The sequence below is a fragment of the Phyllobates terribilis genome, unplaced genomic scaffold (genome assembly GCF_046119375.1).
Source record: "Phyllobates terribilis strain yellow unplaced genomic scaffold, ASM4611937v1 Scaffold_8__6_contigs__length_399053987, whole genome shotgun sequence".
NCBI classification, from domain to species: Eukaryota; Metazoa; Chordata; class Amphibia; order Anura; family Dendrobatidae; genus Phyllobates; species Phyllobates terribilis.
In genome coordinates, this window is record NW_027362768.1 from 205,018,697 (window position 1) to 205,037,927 (window position 19,231).

Below are 19,231 nucleotides of genomic sequence, written 5' to 3' on the forward strand. Positions count from 1 at the left end.
AGAGCAGTCACTACAAGGCTGGAGCCGCTGCCAGCCCCCTGCAGAGCAGTCACTACAAGGCTGGAGCCGCTGCCAGCCCCCTGCATAGCAGTCACTACAAGGCTGGAGCCGCTGCCAGCCCCCCTGCATAGCAGTCACTACAAGGCTGGAGCCGCTGCCAGCCCCCTGCATAGCAGTTACTACAAGGCTGGAGCCGCTGCCAGCCCCCTGCATAGCAGTCACTACAAGGCTGGAGCTGCTGCCAGCCCCCTGCAGAGCAGTCACTACAAGGCTGGAGCCGCTGCCAGCCCCCTGCACAGCAGTCACTAAAAGGCTGGAGCCGCTGCCAGCCCCCTGCATAGCAGTCACTACAAGGCTGGAGCCGCTGCCAGCCCCCTGCAGAGCAGTCACTACAAGGCTGGAGCCGCTGAGAGCCCCCTGCACAGCAATCACTACAAGGCTGGAGCCGCTGCCAGCCCCCTGCACAGCAGTCATTACAAGGTTGGAGCCGCTGCCAGCCCCCTGCACAGCAGTCACTACAAGGCTGGAGCCGCTGCCAGCCCCCTGCACAGCAGTCACTACAAGGCTGGAGCCGCTGCCAGCCCCCTGCACAGCAGTCACTACAAGGCTGGAGCCGCTGCCAGCCCCCTGCACAGCAGTCACTACAAGGCTGGAGCCGCTGCCTGCCCCCTGCACAGCAGTCATTACAAGGCTGGAGCCGCTGCCTGCCCCCTGCACAGCAGTCACTACAAGGCTGGAGCCGCTGCCAGCCCCCTGCACAGCAGTCACTACAAGGCTGGAGCCGCTGCCTGCTCCCTGCACAGCAGTCATTACAAGGCTGGAGAAACTGCCAGCCCCCTGCACAGCAGTCATTACAAGGCTGGAGACGCTGCCAGCCCCCTGCACAGCAGTGATTACATGGGACTCTACAGTGCTCCCACATTACTGCTGGGACGTGTTCTCCCCTCCCACCCAATTTACGGCTCAGTGATGTCCTCATACGGACGGTGACAGCAGCTATATGAGGTCTTCTCACACAGGGTTTGCGGCAGGGGTGACGGGACAGAATCCAGAAGAAGAGCCTTCAGAAGCACGCCCTCCAGCCGGCGGTCTGACGCCCACATTACTCGCCCGCTCCACAGAGGAGGAATGGCATCACCAGCCATCTAGAAGACTGCGGCACCGGCACCGGATCACGTCCAGCCCAAAGTGAAGCCGTCATTGTAACAAACTCTGCAAACAAAACAAAAGGAAACTTCCCGGCGAAGGGTCCTGGCGTCATATGCTCGGCCACCGCAGCACCACATACATAAACCACAGCGCCATGTCAGGGTCTTCCTTCACACCTGTCTTTTTTTTTCTTCAAGTTTTGGTGTAGAAAGCTGTGCAGTCGCCGCTCGGATTCTCCTTAGTGCTCGATCCAGCAACGAACAAAGTCTTGGTGGCTGAAATTGGTGAAATGATCGCGGTCTCCACACATGAAGAGTTCGCGCCGTGGAAGCCAAAACTTTGTCAACTGTTGGAAAAATAAAGCGAAGTTCTAAGTTCATGACTCCATAAGGAATAAGTGAATCTGGAGAATCCTTTGCCCTTTCCAGTAGTGAGGTGGAGCAGCCGGTCAGTGGTTGGTGGTGACCTGCGCCGTCCCGAGACACTGCCGCTTCTCCTCTGGTCGGATCTGCGTTGCCCTCTCGCAGCGTGCGTCGCCCATCATTTCACATTCACAAATTCCCTTCTTGTGCAAAACAAGCAGTCTAAGTAGAAAGAATGCCCTCGTTGTAAAAAGTGTAGAAAAGGTCCGGAGCCGCCGGCGTGCGCCCCCCGCAGGCCTTATCTGCACAGCGGTGACACATGTGCGTAGACGGGGTGGGCCAGCCGGACGTTCAGGGAGTAGTTGTGTTGGATGAGCGACGTGTGCTGGTAATGAAGCACCAACTCCTTCAGTGAGCTGTACAGGTTGTACGGCTCCGCAAAGCCGAAGCCCCGAGCCGTGCCGTAGATAACGCAGTGCTTCACGCCACCCTCCGCCCTAGATGACAAGAGACAAGGATTAGTGCGGCCGCGGCACGGGAAGGCGCCCTCCGCCCTAGATGACAAGAGACAAGGATTAGTGCGGCCGCGGCACGGGAAGGCGCCCTCTGCCGTAGATGACAAGAGACAAGCATTAGCGCGGCCGCGGCACGGGAAGGCGCCCTCTGCCCTAGATGATAAGAGACAAGCATTAGCGCGGCCGCGGCACGGGAAGGCGCCCTCTGCCCTAGATGATAAGAGACAAGCATTAGCGCGGCCGCGGCACAGGAAGGCGCCCTCCGCCCTAGATGACAAGAGACAAGCATTAGCGCGGCCGCGGCACGGAAAGGCGCCCTCTGCCCTAGATGATAAGAGACAAGCATTAGCGCGGCCGCGGCACGTGAAGGCGCACTGTGCCCTAGATGACAAGAGACAAGCATTAGCGCAGCCTCGGCACGGGAAGGCGCCCTCTGCCCTTGATGACAAGAGACAAGCATTAGCGCGACCGCGGCACGGGAAGGCGCCCTCCGCCCTAGATGACAAGAGACAAGTATAAGCGCGGCCGTGGCACGGGAAGGCGCCCTCTGCCCTAGATGACAAGAGACAAGTATTAGCGCGGCCGTGGCACGGGAAGGCGCACTCTGCCCTAGATGACAAGAGACAAGCATTAGCGCGACCGCGGCACGGGAAGGCGCCCTCTGCCCTAGATGACAAGAGACCAGCATTAGCGCGGCCGCGGCACGGGATGGCGCACTCCGCCCTAGATGACAAGAGACAAGCATTAGCGCAGCTGCGGCACGGGAAGGCGGACTCCGCCCTAGATGACAAGAGACAAGCATTAGCGCAGCCTCGGCACGGGAAGGCGCCCTCTGCCCTAGATGACAAGAGACAAGCATTAGTCCAGCTGCGGCACGGGAAGGCGCCCTCTGCCCTAGATGACAAGAGACAAGCATTAGCGCGGCAGTGGCACGGGAAGGTGCCCTCTGCCCTAGATGACAAGAGACAAGCATTAGCGCGGCCGTGGCACGGGAAGGCGCCCTCTGCCCTAGATGACAAGAGACAAGCATTAGCGCGGCCGTGGCACGGGAAGGCGCACTCCGCCCTAGATGACAAGAGACAAGCATTAGCGCGGCAGTGGCACGGGAAGGCGCCCTCCGCCCTAGATGACAAGAGACAAGCATTAGAGAGGCCGCGGCACGGGAAGACGCACTCTGCCCTAGATGACAAGAGACAAGCATTAGCGCGGCCGCGGCACGGGAAGGTGCCCTCCGCCCTAGATGACAAGAGACAAGCATTAGCGCGGCCGTGGCATGGGAAGGCGCCCTCCGCCCTAGATGACAAGAGACGAGCATTAGCGCGGCCGCGGCACGGGAAGGTGCCCTCTGCCCTAGATGACAAGAGACAAGCATTAGAGCGGCAGCGGCACGGGAAGGCGCCCTCTGCCCTAGATGACAAGAGACAAGCATTAGCGCAGCCGCGGCACGGGAAGGGGCCCTCCGCCCTAGATGACAAGAGACAAGCATTAGCGCGGCCGTGGCACGGGAAGGCGCACTCTGCCCTAGATGACAAGAGACAAGCATTAGCGTGGCCGCGGCACTGGAAGGCGCCCTCTGCCCTAGATGACAAGCATTAGCGCGGCCGTGGCACGGGAAGGCGCCCTCTGCCCTAGATGACAAGAGACAAGCATTAGCGTGGCCGCGGCACGGGAAGGCGCCCTCCGCCATAGATGACAAGAGACAAGCATTAGCGTGGCAGCGGCACGGGAAGGCGCCCTCCGCCCTAGATGACAAGAGACAAGCATTAGCGCGGCCGTGGCACGGGAAAGCGCCCTCTGCCCTAGATGACAAGAGACAAGCATTAGCGCGGCCGCGGCACGGGAAGGCGCACTCTGCCCTAGATGACAAGAGACAAGCATTAGCGCGCCCGCGGCAAGGGAAGGCGCCCTCTGCCCTAGATGACAAGAGACAAGCATTAGAACGGCCGCGGCACGGGAAGGAGCCCTCTGCCCTAGATGACAAGAGACAAGCATTAGCGCAGCTGCGGCACGGGAAGGCGCACTCTGCCCTAGATGACAAGAGACAAGCATTAGCGCGGCCGCGGCACGGGAAGGCGCCCTCTGCCCTAGATGACAAGAGACAAGCATTAGCGCAGCTGCGGCACGGGAAGGCGCACTCTGCCCTAGATGACAAGAGACAAGGATTAGCGCAGCTGCGGCACGGGAAGGCGCACTCTGCCCTAGATGACAAGAGACAAGCATTAGCGCAGCCGCGGCACGGGAAGGCGCACTCTGCCCTAGATGACAAGAGACAAGCATTAGCGCGGCCGCGGCACGGGAAGGAGCACTCTGCCATAGATGGCAAGAGACAAGCATTAGCGCGGCCGCGGCACGGGAAGGCGCACTCTGCCCTAGATGACAAGAGACAAGCATTAGCGCAGCCGCGGCACGGGAAGGCGCCCTCTGCCCTAGATGACAAGAGACAAGCATTAGAGAGGCCGCGGCACGGGAAGGCGCCCTCTGCCCTAGATGACAAGAGACAAGCATTAGAGCGGCCGCGGCACGGGAAGGCGCACTCTGCCCTAGATGACAAGAGACAAGCATTAGCGCGGCCGTGGCACGGGAAGGCGCACTCTGCCCTAGATGACAAGAGACAAGCATTAGCACGGCCGCGGCACGGGAAGGCGCACTCTGCCCTAGATGACAAGAGACAAGCATTAGCGCGGCCGCGGCACGGGAAGGCGCCCTCTGCCCTAGATGACAAGAGACAAGGATTAGCGCAGCTACGGCACGGTAAGGCGCACTCTGCCCTAGATGACAAGAGACAAGCATTAGCGCAGCTGCGGCAAGGGAAGGCGCACTCTGCCCTAGATGACAAGAATTAGCGTGGCCGCGGCACGGGAAGGCGCCCTCCGCCCTAGATGACAAGAGACAAGCATTAGCGCAGCTGCGGCACGGGAAGGCGCACTCTGCCCTAGATGACAAGAGACAAGCATTAGCGCGGCCGCGGCACGGGAAGGAGCACTCTGCCATAGATGGCAAGAGACAAGCATTAGCGTGGCCGCGGCACGGGTAGGCGCCCTCTGCCATAGATGGCAAGAGACAAGCATTAGCGCGGCCGTGGCACGGGAAGGCGCACTCTGCCCTAGATGACAAGAGACAAGCATTAGCGTGGCCGCGGCACGGGAAGGCGCCCTCTGCCCTAGATGACAAGCATTAGCGCGGCCGTGGCACGGGAAGGCGCCCTCTGCCCTAGATGACAAGAGACAAGCATTAGCGCAGCCGCGGCACGGGAAGGCGCACTCTGCCCTAGATGACAAGAGACAAGCATTAGCGCGACCGCGGCACGGGAAGGCGCACTCTGCCCTAGATGACAAGAGACAAGCATTAGCGTGGCAGCGGCACGGGAAGGCGCACTCTGCTCTAGATGATAAGAGACAAGCATTAGCGCGGCCGTGCCACGGGAAGGTGCCCTCTGCCCTAGATGACAAGCATTAGCGCGGCCGCGGCACGGGAAGGCGCACTCTGCCCTAGATGACAAGAGACAAGCATTAGCGCGGCCGCGGCACGGGAAGGCGCACTCTGCCCTAGATGACAAGAGACAAGCATTAGCGCAGCCGCGGCACGGGAAGGCGCCCTCTGCCCTAGATGACAAGAGACAAGCATTAGAGCGGCCGCGGCACGGGAAGGCGCCCTCTGCCCTAGATGACAAGAGACAAGCATTAGCGCGGCCGTGGCACGGGAAGGCGCACTCTGCCCTAGATGACAAGAGACAAGCATTAGCGCGGCCGTGGCACGGGAAGGCGCACTCTGCCCTAGATGACAAGAGACAAGCATTAGCGCGGCCGCGGCACGGGAAGGCGCACTCTGCCCTAGATGACAAGAGACAAGGATTAGCGCAGCTGCGGCACGGGAAGGCGCACTCTGCCCTAGATGACAAGAGACAAGCATTAGCGCAGCTGCGGCAAGGGAAGGCGCACTCTGCCCTAGATGACAAGAATTAGCGTGGCCGCGGCACGGGAAGGCGCCCTCCGCCCTAGATGACAAGAGACAAGCATTAGCGCAGCAGCGGCACGGGAAGGCGCACTCTGCCCTAGATGACAAGAGACAAGCATTAGCGCAGCTGCGGCAAGGGAAGGCGCACTCTGCCCTAGATGACAAGAATTAGCGTGGCCGCGGCACGGGAAGGCGCCCTCCGCCCTAGATGACAAGAGACAAGCATTAGCGCAGCTGCGGCACGGGAAGGCGCACTCTGCCCTAGATGACAAGAGACAAGCATTAGCGCGGCCGCGGCACGGGAAGGCGCACTCTGCCCTAGATGACAAGAGACAAGCATTAGCGCGGCCGCGGCACGGGAAGGCGCCCTCCGCCCTAGATGACAAGAGACAAGTATTAGTGCAGCCGCGGCACGGGAAGGCGCCCTCTGCCCTAGATGACAAGAGACAAGCATTAGCGCGACCGCGGCACGGGAAGGCGCACTCTGCCCTAGATGACAAGAGACAAGCATTAGCGCGGCCGCGGCACGGGAAGGCGCCCTCTGCCATAGATGGCAAGAGACAAGCATTAGCGCGGCCGCAGCACAGGAAGGCGCCCTCTGCCCTAGATGACAAGAGACAAGCATTAGCGCGGCCGTGGCACGGGAAGGAGCACTCTGCCCTAGATGACAAGAGACAAGCATTAGAGCGGCCGCGGCACGGGAAGGCGCCCTCTGCCATAGATGGCAAGAGACCAGCATTAGCGCGGCCGTGGCACGGGAAGACGCACTCTGCCCTGGATGACAAGAGACAAGCATTAGCGCAGCCGCGGCACGGGAAGGCGCCCTCCGCCCTAGATGACAAGAGACAAGCATTAGCGTGGCCGCGGCACGGGAAGGCGCCCTCTGCCCTAGATGACAAGCATTAGCGCGGCCGTGGCACGGGAAGGCGCCCTCTGCCCTAGATGACAAGAGACAAGCATTAGCGCGGCCACGGCACGGGAAGGCGCCCTCTGCCCTAGATGACAAGAGACAAGCATTGGCGCGGCCGCAGTACGGGAAGGCGCCCTCTGCCCTAGATGACAAGAGACAAGCATTAGCGCAGCCGCGGCACGGGAAGGCGCCCTCTGCCCTAGATGACAAGAGACAAGCATTAGCGCAGCTGCGGCACGGGAAGGCGCACTCTGCCCTAGATGACAAGAGACAAGCATTAGCGTGGCCGCGGCACGGGAAGGCGCCCTCTGCCCTGGATGACAAGAGACAAGCATTAGCGCAGCTGCGGCACGGGAAGGCGCCCTCCGCCCTAGATGGCAAGAGACAAGCATTAGCGCGGCCGCGGCACGGGAAGGCGCCCTCCGCCCTAGATGACAAGAGACAAGTATTAGCGCAGCCGCGGCACGGGAAGGCGACCTCCGCCCTAGATGACAAGAGACAAGTATTAGAGCGTCCGCGGCACGGGAAGGCGCCCTCTGCCCTAGATGACAAGAGACAAGCATTAGCGCGGCCGTGGCACGGGAAGGCGCCCTCTGCCCTAGATGACAAGAGACAAGCATTAGAGCGGCCGCGGCACGGGAAGGCGCCCTCCGCCCTAGATGACAAGAGACAAGCATTAGCGCGGCAGCGGCACGGGAAGGCGCCCTCCGCCCTAGATGGCAAGAGACAAGCATTAGCGCGGCTGCGGCACGGGAAGGTGCCCTCCGCCCTAGATGGCAAGAGACAAGCATTAGCGCGGCCGCGGCACGGGAAGGTGCCCTCTGCCATAGATGGCAAGAGACAAGCATTAGCGCGGCCGCGGCACGGGAAGGCGCACTCTGCTATAGATGGCAAGAGACAAGCATTAGCGCGGCAGCGGCACGGGAAGGCGCCCTCTGCCATAGATGGCAAGAGACAAGCATTAGCATGGCCGCGGCACGGGAAGGCGCCCTCTGCCATAGATGGCAAGAGACAAGCATTAGCGCGGCAGCGGCACGGGAAGGCACCCTCTGCCATAGATGGCAAGAGACAAGCATTAGCGCGGCAGCGGCACGGGAAGGCGCACTCTGCCCTAGATGACAAGAGACAAGCATTATCGCAGCCGCGGCACGGGAAGGCGCCCTCCGCCCTAGGTGACAAGAGACAAGCATTAGCGTGGCCGCGGCACGGGAAGGCGCCCTCTGCCCTAGATGACAAGAGACAAGCATTAGCGCGGCCACGGCACGGGAAGGCGCCCTCTGCCCTAGATGACAAGAGACAAGCATTAGCGCAGCTGCGGCACGGGAAGGCGCCCTCTGCCATAGATGGCAAGAGACAAGCATTAGCGCGGCCGCGGCACGGGAAGGCGCCCTCTGCCCTAGATGACAAGAGACAAGCATTAGCGCAGCTGCGGCACGGGAAGGCGCACTCTGCCCTAGATGACAAGAGACAAGGATTAGCGCAGCTGCGGCACGGGAAGGCGCACTCTGCCCTAGATGACAAGAGACAAGCATTAGCGCAGCCGCGGCACGGGAAGGCGCACTGTGCCCTAGATGACAAGAGACAAGCATTAGCGCGGCCGCGGCACGGGAAGGAGCACTCTGCCATAGATGGCAAGAGACAAGCATTAGCGCGGCCGCGGCACGGGAAGGCGCACTCTGCCCTAGATGACAAGAGACAAGCATTAGCGCAGCCGCGGCACGGGAAGGCGCCCTCTGCCCTAGATGACAAGAGACAAGCATTAGAGAGGCCGCGGCACGGGAAGGCGCCCTCTGCCCTAGATGACAAGAGACAAGCATTAGAGCGGCCGCGGCACGGGAAGGCGCACTCTGCCCTAGATGACAAGAGACAAGCATTAGCGCGGCCGTGGCACGGGAAGGCGCACTCTGCCCTAGATGACAAGAGACAAGCATTAGCGCGGCCGCGGCACGGGAAGGCGCACTCTGCCCTAGATGACAAGAGACAAGCATTAGCGCGGCCGCGGCACGGGAAGGCGCCCTCTGCCCTAGATGACAAGAGACAAGGATTAGCGCAGCTACGGCACGGGAAGGCGCACTCTGCCCTAGATGACAAGAGACAAGCATTAGCGCAGCTGCGGCAAGGGAAGGCGCACTCTGCCCTAGATGACAAGAATTAGCGTGGCCGCGGCACGGGAAGGCGCCCTCCGCCCTAGATGACAAGAGACAAGCATTAGCGCAGCTGCGGCACGGGAAGGCGCACTCTGCCCTAGATGACAAGAGACAAGCATTAGCGCGGCCGCGGCACGGGAAGGAGCACTCTGCCATAGATGGCAAGAGACAAGCATTAGCGTGGCCGCGGCACGGGTAGGCGCCCTCTGCCATAGATGGCAAGAGACAAGCATTAGCGCGGCCGTGGCACGGGAAGGCGCACTCTGCCCTAGATGACAAGAGACAAGCATTAGCGTGGCCGCGGCACGGGAAGGCGCCCTCTGCCCTAGATGACAAGCATTAGCGCGGCCGTGGCACGGGAAGGCGCCCTCTGCCCTAGATGACAAGAGACAAGCATTAGCGCGGCAGCGGCACGGGAAGGCGCCCTCTGCCGTAGATGGCAAGAGACAAGCATTAGCGCAGCCGCGGCACGGGAAGGCGCACTCTGCCCTAGATGACAAGAGACAAGCATTAGCGCGACCGCGGCACGGGAAGGCGCACTCTGCCCTAGATGACAAGAGACAAGCATTAGCGTGGCAGCGGCACGGGAAGGCGCACTCTGCTCTAGATGATAAGAGACAAGCATTAGCGCGGCCGTGCCACGGGAAGGTGCCCTCTGCCGTAGATGACAAGCATTAGCGCGGCCGCGGCACGGGAAGGCGCACTCTGCCCTAGATGACAAGAGACAAGCATTAGCGCAGCCGCGGCACGGGAAGGCGCCCTCTGCCCTAGATGACAAGAGACAAGCATTAGAGCGGCCGCGGCACGGGAAGGCGCCCTCTGCCCTAGATGACAAGAGACAAGCATTAGCGCGGCCGTGGCACGGGAAGGCGCACTCTGCCCTAGATGACAAGAGACAAGCATTAGCGCGGCCGCGGGCGCGGCCGTGGCACGGGAAGGCGCACTCTGCCCTAGATGACAAGAGACAAGCATTAGCGCGGCCGCGGCACGGGAAGGCGCACTCTGCCCTAGATGACAAGAGACAAGGATTAGCGCAGCTGCGGCACGGGAAGGCGCACTCTGCCCTAGATGACAAGAGACAAGCATTAGCGCAGCTGCGGCAAGGGAAGGCGCACTCTGCCCTAGATGACAAGAATTAGCGTGGCCGCGGCACGGGAAGGCGCCCTCCGCCCTAGATGACAAGAGACAAGCATTAGCGCAGCAGCGGCACGGGAAGGCGCACTCTGCCCTAGATGACAAGAGACAAGCATTAGCGCAGCTGCGGCAAGGGAAGGCGCACTCTGCCCTAGATGACAAGAATTAGCGTGGCCGCGGCACGGGAAGGCGCCCTCCGCCCTAGATGACAAGAGACAAGCATTAGCGCAGCTGCGGCACGGGAAGGCGCACTCTGCCCTAGATGACAAGAGACAAGCATTAGCGCGGCCGCGGCACGGGAAGGCGCACTCTGCCCTAGATGACAAGAGACAAGTATTAGTGCAGCCGCGGCACGGGAAGGCGCCCTCTGCCCTAGATGACAAGAGACAAGCATTAGCGCGACCGCGGCACGGGAAGGCGCACTCTGCCCTAGATGACAAGAGACAAGCATTAGCGCGGCCGCGGCACGGGAAGGCGCCCTCTGCCATAGATGGCAAGAGACAAGCATTAGCGCGGCCGCAGCACAGGAAGGCGCCCTCTGCCCTAGATGACAAGAGACAAGCATTAGCGCGGCCGTGGCACGGGAAGGAGCACTCTGCCCTAGATGACAAGAGACAAGCATTAGAGCGGCCGCGGCACGGGAAGGCGCCCTCTGCCATAGATGGCAAGAGACCAGCATTAGCGCGGCCGTGGCACGGGAAGACGCACTCTGCCCTGGATGACAAGAGACAAGCATTAGCGCAGCCGCGGCACGGGAAGGCGCCCTCCGCCCTAGATGACAAGAGACAAGCATTAGCGTGGCCGCGGCACGGGAAGGCGCCCTCTGCCCTAGATGACAAGCATTAGCGCGGCCGTGGCACGGGAAGGCGCCCTCTGCCCTAGATGACAAGAGACAAGCATTAGCGCGGCCACGGCACGGGAAGGCGCCCTCTGCCCTAGATGACAAGAGACAAGCATTGGCGCGGCCGCAGTACGGGAAGGCGCCCTCTGCCCTAGATGACAAGAGACAAGCATTAGCGCAGCCGCGGCACGGGAAGGCGCCCTCTGCCCTAGATGACAAGAGACAAGCATTAGCGCAGCTGCGGCACGGGAAGGCGCACTCTGCCCTAGATGACAAGAGACAAGCATTAGCGTGGCCGCGGCACGGGAAGGCGCCCTCTGCCCTGGATGACAAGAGACAAGCATTAGCGCAGCTGCGGCACGGGAAGGCGCCCTCCGCCCTAGATGGCAAGAGACAAGCATTAGCGCGGCCGCGGCACGGGAAGGCGCCCTCCGCCCTAGATGACAAGAGACAAGTATTAGCGCAGCCGCGGCACGGGAAGGCGACCTCCGCCCTAGATGACAAGAGACAAGTATTAGAGCGTCCGCGGCACGGGAAGGCGCCCTCTACCCTAGATGACAAGAGACAAGCATTAGCGCGGCCGTGGCACGGGAAGGCGCCCTCTGCCCTAGATGACAAGAGACAAGCATTAGAGCGGCCGCGGCACGGGAAGGCGCCCTCCGCCCTAGATGACAAGAGACAAGCATTAGCGCGGCAGCGGCACGGGAAGGCGCCCTCCGCCCTAGATGGCAAGAGACAAGCATTAGCGCGGCTGCGGCACGGGAAGGTGCCCTCCGCCCTAGATGGCAAGAGACAAGCATTAGCGCGGCCGCGGCACGGGAAGGTGCCCTCTGCCATAGATGGCAAGAGACAAGCATTAGCGCGGCCGCGGCACGGGAAGGCGCACTCTGCTATAGATGGCAAGAGACAAGCATTAGCGCGGCAGCGGCACGGGAAGGCGCCCTCTGCCATAGATGGCAAGAGACAAGCATTAGCATGGCCGCGGCACGGGAAGGCGCCCTCTGCCATAGATGGCAAGAGACAAGCATTAGCGCGGCAGCGGCACGGGAAGGCACCCTCTGCCATAGATGGCAAGAGACAAGCATTAGCGCGGCAGCGGCACGGGAAGGCGCACTCTGCCCTAGATGACAAGAGACAAGCATTAGCGCAGCTGCGGCACGGGAAGGCGCCCTCTGCCCTAGATGACAAGAGACAAGCATTAGCGCAGCTGCGGCACGGGAAGGCGCCCTCTGCCCTAGATGACAAGAGACAAGCATTAGCGCAGCAGCGGCACGGGAAGGCGCACTCTGCCCTAGATGGCAAGAGACAAGCATTAGCGCAGCCGCGGCACGGGAAGGCGCCCTCTGCCCTAGATGACAAGAGACAAGCATTAGCGCAGCTGCGGCACGGGAAGGCGCCCTCTGCCCTAAATGACAAGAGACAAGCATTAGCGCAGCTGCGGCACGGGAAGGCGCCCTCTGGCCTAGATGACAAGAGACAAGCATTAGCGCAGCAGCGGCACGGGAAGGCGCCCTCTGCCCTAGATGACAAGAGACAAGCATTAGAGCGGCAGCGGCACGGGAAGGCGCCCTCTGCCCTAGATGACAAGAGACAAGCATTAGCGCAGCTGCGGCACGGGAAGGCGCACTCCGCCCTAGATGACAAGAGACAAGCATTAGAGCGGCCGCGGCACGGGAAGGCGCACTCTGCCCTAGATGACAAGAGACAAGCATTAGCGCAGCAGCGGCACGGAAAGGCGCCCTCTGCCCTAGATGACAAGAGACAAGCATTAGAGCGGCAGCGGCACGGGAAGGCGCCCTCTGCCCTAGATGACAAGAGACAAGCATTAGCGCAGCTGCGGCACGGGAAGGCGCACTCCGCCCTAGATGACAAGAGACAAGCATTAGAGCGGCCGCGGCACGGGACGGCGCCCTCTGCCCTAGATGGCAAGAGACAAGCATTAGCGCAGCAGCGGCACGGGAAGGCGCCATACCTCCTTACACACTACTGAGCGCAGCTCTGAAGATACTGCAGTCTAGTCAGATGTACAATAAAATGAACTAATAAAATGTAATGCATGGACTGACCCCAAATGTCAGACATATCTGCAGACAGACCCCCAGAGCCAATTAACCCCTTTATGACATGGCAATATTCCATTTTTCCCTCCCCTTCTCCCAAGAGCCATAGCTTTTTTATTTTTCCGCCCCTATGGACATATGAGGCTTGTTTTTGAGGGACGATTTGTAGTTTTGAATGACGCCATTCATTCTACCACATTATGTACTGGAAACCGGAAAAAAATCCAAGTGTGGAGAAATTGCAAAAGGAGCAATTCCAGAACGGTTTCTTGGGTTTATTTTCCATGCTCACTATACGGTAGAAATGACCGGCCATTACCATTCTCCAGGTCGGTACGAGTTCGCAGATACCGAACATGTATAGTTTTTAGGTAGTCCACTACTTTTTCATTGATGACCTCTGCTAAGGATAGGTGACCAATGTCTGACCGGTCGGGGTGCGGCGCCTCCACCGATCAGCTGCTCTGCCGGCAGGAACTGCTTCATTGCGGAGCTGCTCCATCTTCCGGTAGTGGCCACAGCAGGGTACTGCACATCTACCTACTATTCAAATCAATGCGCAGTACCTGGCCAGAAGACGGAGCAGCTCCGCAATCGAGCAGTTCCTGCCGGCAGAGCAGCTGATCGGTGGAGGCGCCGCACCCCAACCGGTCAGACATTGGTCACCTATCCTTAGCATTAAATCAGTCAACATGTTCAGAGAAAGCAGCGGTGTGTTATCCCGCATTAACGTCAGGGACACGACATGAATGCACGCGGCATGTCCTGAAGGGGTTAAGAGCGGCTCTGACTGCCATCATAGATGCGGGGGCGGAGAAGAAGGCGCACTCACACCACCGAGCAGGCGTAACAGCCCCTCCGGCTGCTCTCCCGGATCAGGAAGGCGCCCGCCGGCTTTCCCTGGAGAAGTTCTTCCGCTTGGATACGGTTTACGTCCCCAACAAACCAAGTCTTCTCATCAAAGTGGGGCAGCTCGTCGTCCTCCTCGCACAGGCTGCGGAGAGAGGAGACGGTGAGGGGCGTGAATACATACGCACAGGCAGCGGGGGCAGCACTGCAGCGACTACTCACACATCAGGATTCTCGCTCTGGATTCCCAGCCAGTCATTAATGCGCTTCTGCCGCACTCCTCTGTGACTGAGCCATCTGCCGGGAAGGAGAGAGCGTCAGTGCGGGCGAGTCACCCCACAAAGGGCGGAGCTACAGACGGGGGAGGGCGCCATGTATCACACGGGAGGGGAGGGCGCCATGTATCACACGGGGAGGGGAGGGCACCGTGTATCACACGGGGGAGGGGAGGGCGCCGTGTACAGTGGGTACGGAAAGTATTCAGACCCCTTTACATTTTTCACTCTTTGTTTCATTGCAGCCGTTTGGTAAATTCTATAAAGTTCATTGTTTTTCTCCTTACATTACACTCTGTTCCCATCTGGACTGAAAAAAACAGAAATGTAGAAATTTTTGCAAATTTATTAAAAAAGAAAAACTGAAATATCCCATGGTCATAAGTATTCAGCCCCTTTGCTCAGACACTCATATTTAAGTCACGTGCTGTCCATTTCCTTGTGATCCTCCTTGAGATGGTTCTACTCCTTCATTGGAGTCCAGCTGTGTGTAATTAAACTGATAGGACTTGATTTGGAAAGGCACACACCTGTCTATATAAGACCTCACAGCTCACAGTGCATGTCAGACCAAATGAGAATCATGAGCTCAAAGGAACTGCCCAAGGAGCTCAGAGACAGAATTGTGACAAGGCACAGATCTGGCCAAGGTTACAAAAGAATTTCTGCATTACTCAAGGCTCCTAAGAGCACAGTGGCCTCCATAATCCTTAAATGGAAGAAGTTTGGGACCACCAGAAGTCTTCCTAGACCTGGCCGTCCAGCCAAACTGAGCAATCGTGGGAGAAGAGCCTTGGTGAGAGAGGTAAAGAAGATCCCCAAGATCACTGTGGCTGAGCTCCAGAGATGCAGTAGGGAGATGGGAGAAAATTCCACAAAGTCAACTATCACTGCAGCCCTCCACCAGTTGGGCATTTATGGCAGAGTGGCCCGACGGAAGCCTCTCCTCAGTGCAAGACATATGAAAGCCCGCATAGAGTTTGATCAAAAACACATGAAGGACTCCCAGACTATGAGAAATAAGATTCTCTGGTCTGATGAGACGAAGATAGAACTTTTTGGTGATAATTCTAAGCGGTATGTGTGGAGAAAACCAGGCACTGCTCATCATCTGTCCAATACAATCCCAACAGTGAAACATGGTGGTGGCAGCATCATGCTATGGGGGTGTTTTTCAGCTGCAGGGACAGGGCAACTGGTTACAATTGAAGGAAACATGAATGCGGCCAAGTGCAGAGATATCCTGGATGAAAACCTCTTCCAGAGTGCTCTGGACCTAAGACTTGGCCGAAGGTTCACCTTCCAACAATGACCCTAAGCACACAGCTAAAATAACAAAGGAGTGGCTTCAGAACAACTCTGTGACCATTCTTGACTGGCCCAGCCAGAGCCCTGACCTAAACCCAATTGAGCATCTCTGGAGAGACCTGAAAATGGCCGTCCACCAACGTTCACCATCCAACCTGACGGAACTGGAGAGGATCTGCCAGGAAGAATGGCCGAGGATCCCAAAATCCAGGGGTGAAAAACTTGTTGCATCATTCCCAAGAAGACTCATGGCTGTACTAGCTCAAAAGGTGCTTCTACTCAATACTGAGCAAAGGGTCTGAATACTTATGACCAGGTGAGATTTCAGTTTTTCTTTTTTAATAAACTTGCAAAAATTTCTACATTTCTGTTTTTTTTTTCAGTGAAGATGGGGCGCAGAGTGGACTGTAAGGAGAAAAAATGAACTTTATAGAATTTACCAAATGGCTGCAATTAAACAAAGAGTGAAAAATGTAAAGGGGTCTGAATACTTTCCATACTCGCTGTATCACACGGGGGAGGGGAGGGTGCAGCATATCACAAGGGTGAGGGGAGGGTGCAGTATCACACGGGGGAGGGGAGGGTGCAGCGTATCACACGGGGGAGGGGAGGGTGCAGCGTATCACACGGGGGAGGGGAGGGCGCAGCGTATCACACGGGGGAGGGGAGGGTGCAGCGTACCACACGGGGGAGGGGAGGGTGCAGTATCACACGGGGGAGGGGAGGGTGCAGTATCACAAGGGGGAGGGGAGGGTGCAGCGTATCACACGGGGGAGGGGAGGGTGCAGCGTATCACACGGGGGAGGGGAGGGTGCAGCGTACCACACGGGGGAGGGGAGGGTGCAGTATCACACGGGGGAGGGGAGGGTGCAGTATCACAAGGGGGAGGGGAGGGTGCAGCGTATCACACGGGGGAGGGGAGGGAGCAGCGTACCACACGGGGGAGGGTGCAGTATCACACGGGGGAGGGGAGGGTGCAGCGTATCACACGGGGGGGGGGAGGGGAGGGTGCAGCGCATCACACGAGGGAGGGGAGGGTGCAGCATATCACACGGGGGAGGGTGCAGCGCATCACACGGGGAGGGTGCAGCGCATCACACGGGGGAGGGTGCAGTATCACACGGGGGAGGGGAGGGTGCAGCGTATCACACGGGGGGGGAGGGGAGGGTGCAGCGCATCACACGAGGGAGGGGAGGGTGCAGCATATCACACGGGGGAGGGTGCAGCGCATCACACGGGGAGGGTGCAGCGCATCACACGGGGGAGGGTGCAGCGCATCACACGGGGGAGGGGAGGGTGCAGCGCATCACACGGGGGAGGGGAGGGTGCAGCGCATCACACGGGGGAGGGTGCAGCGCATCACACGGGGGAGGGTGCAGCGCATCACACGGGGGAGGGTGCAGCGCATCACACGGGGGAGGGGAGGGTGCAGCGTATCACACGGGGGAGGGGAGGGTGCAGCGCATCACACGGGGGAGGGGAGGGTGCAGCGCATCACACGGGGGAGGGGAGGGTGCAGCGTATCACACGGGAGGGCTGTCACCTACACCAGGTGCTGGTCCCGGACTCTCCGCAGCTGCAGCAGGTCGGGTTTGATGCTGTTCATCTTCTTGTCTATTTCCCGGTTGTCCAGCGCTTGTTTCTTCAGATCTTCCTCCAGTCGCACTTTGCTTTCGTGAATTTCCCCCAATCGAGACTTCAGTTTTTCATAATTGATCGTTATACTGGAAGAGAGAAAACATCAGCACCCGCCAGCGAAACCCGAGTAGGTGACGGCAGTGCAGTGAGGGGGCGAGGTGGAGGGGGCGCGGTGGAGGCGGCGAGGTGGAGGGGGAAAGGTGGAGGCGGCGAGGTGGAGGGGGCGCGGTGGAGGCGGCGAGTTGGAGGGGGAAAGGTGGAGGCGGCGAGTTGGAGGGGGCGTGGTGGAGGCAGCGAGGTGGAGGGGGCGCGGTGGAGGCGGCGAGGTGGAGGGGGCGCGGTGGAGGCAGCGAGGTGGAGGGGGCGCGGTGGAGGCGGCGAGGTGGAGGGGGCGCGGCGGAGGGGGCGCGAGGGAGGCGGCACGGTGGAGGCGGCGCTCTTACCGCTCAATCTCTGTATCGCCCCCCTCGTGGAGGAGACGCTCCATCATCTCCCTATTGTACCGCTCCTGGGAATGGCACTGCTCCTCAAAGATCTTAATGGTCTCATGGAACGCCTCAATGGCCGTCCGCTTCATCTGAATCTCCTGTAATACACAGCGGAGACGTCTACTCACCCCCAGCGAGTCGAACCGAAGCCCCCCGCCCCAGGAAACAATGCCGGGTACAGCCAAAGCGCCTCCGCAACAGTGGGGAGAACCTGCTCCCTAATATAAGGGTGGGGGGCTTGTGAGAAAGAGGCCGCTCCTTAATATAAGGGGTGGGGGGGCTCGTGAGAAAGAGGCCGCTCCCTAATATAAGGGGTGGGGGGGCTCGTGAGAAAGAGGCCGCTCCCTAATATGAGGGGTGGGGGGGCTCGTGAGAAAGAGGCCGCTCCCTAATATAGGGGTGGGGGGGCTCGTGAGAAAGAGGCCGCTCCCTAATATAAGGGGTGGGGGGGCTCGTGAGAAAGAGGCCGCTCCCTAATATGAGGGGTGGGGGGGCTCGTGAGAAAGAGGCCGCTTCCTAATATGAGGGGTGGGGGGGCTCGTGAGAAAGAGGCCGCTCCCTAATATAGGGGTGGGGGGCTTGTGAGAAAGAGGCCGCTCCTTAATATAAGGGGTGGGGGGGCTCGTGAGAAAGAGGCCGCTCCCTAATATAAGGGGTGGGGGGGCTCGTGAGAAAGAGGCCGCTCCCTAATATAAGGGGTGGGGGGCTCGTGAGAAAGAGGCCGCTCCCTAATATAAGGGGTGGGGGGCTCGTGAGAAAGAGGCCGCTCCCTAATATAGGGGTGGGGGGCTCGTGAGAAAGAGGCCGCTCCCTAATATAAGGGGTGGGGGGCTTGTGAGAAAGAGGCCGCTCCTTAATATAAGGGGTGGGGGGCTCGTGAGAAAGAGGCCGCTCCCTAATATAAGGGGTGGGGGGCTCGTGAGAAAGAGGCCGCTCCCTAATATAAGGGGTGGGGGGCTTGTGAGAAAGAGGCCGCTCCTTAATATAAGGGGTGGGGGGCTCGTGAGAAAGAGGCCGCTCCCTAATATAAGGGGTGGGGGGCTCGTGAGAAAGAGGCCGCTCCCTAATATAAGGGGTGGGGGGCTTGTGAGAAAGAGGCCGCTCCTTAATATAAGGGGTGGGGGGCTCGTGAGAAAGAGGCCGCTCCCTAATATAAGGGGTGGGGGGCTCGTGAGAAAGAGGCCGCTCCCTAATATAAGGGGTGGGGGGCTCGTGAGAAAGAGGCCGCTCCCTAATATAAGGGGTGGGGGGCTCGTGAGAAAGAGGCCGCTCCCTAATATAAGGGGTGGGGGGGGGCTCGTGAGAAAGAGGCCGCTCCCTAATATAAGGGGTGGGGGGGCTCGTGAGAAAGAGGCCACTCCCTAATATAAGGGGTGGGGGGCTCGTGAGAAAGAGGCCACTCCCTAATATAAGGGGTGGGGGGCTCGTAAGAAAGAGGCCGCTCCCTAATATAGGGGTGGGGGGGCTCGTGAGAAAGAGGCCGCTCCCTAATATAAGGGGTGGGGGGGGGCTCGTGAGAAAGAGGCCGCTCCCTAATATAAGGGGTGGGGGGCTCGTGAGAAAGAGGCCGCTCCCTAATATAAGGGGTGGGGGGCTCGTGA

The 19,231-nt window shown here is 59.9% G+C and overlaps 1 protein-coding gene across 2 annotated transcripts in view; it reads right to left on the reverse strand.

Annotated features, from left to right (window-relative positions):
- Positions 1-947: 947 nt before the first annotated feature.
- Positions 948-19,231, reverse strand: part of PIK3R3 (phosphoinositide-3-kinase regulatory subunit 3) — a 49,290-nt gene continuing 31,006 nt past the window's right edge. For both annotated transcript variants that reach the window (XM_073644047.1, XM_073644045.1), the window contains exons 6-10: positions 17,586-17,728; positions 17,052-17,228; positions 14,144-14,218; positions 13,905-14,066; positions 948-2,008 (exon numbers count right to left, since the gene is read on the reverse strand). In XM_073644047.1, coding sequence (XP_073500148.1) covers positions 1,810-2,008; positions 13,905-14,066; positions 14,144-14,218; positions 17,052-17,228; positions 17,586-17,728 — 756 coding nt within the window. In that variant the 3' untranslated portion in view covers positions 948-1,809. The remainder of the gene's footprint in view (positions 2,009-13,904; positions 14,067-14,143; positions 14,219-17,051; positions 17,229-17,585; positions 17,729-19,231) is intronic.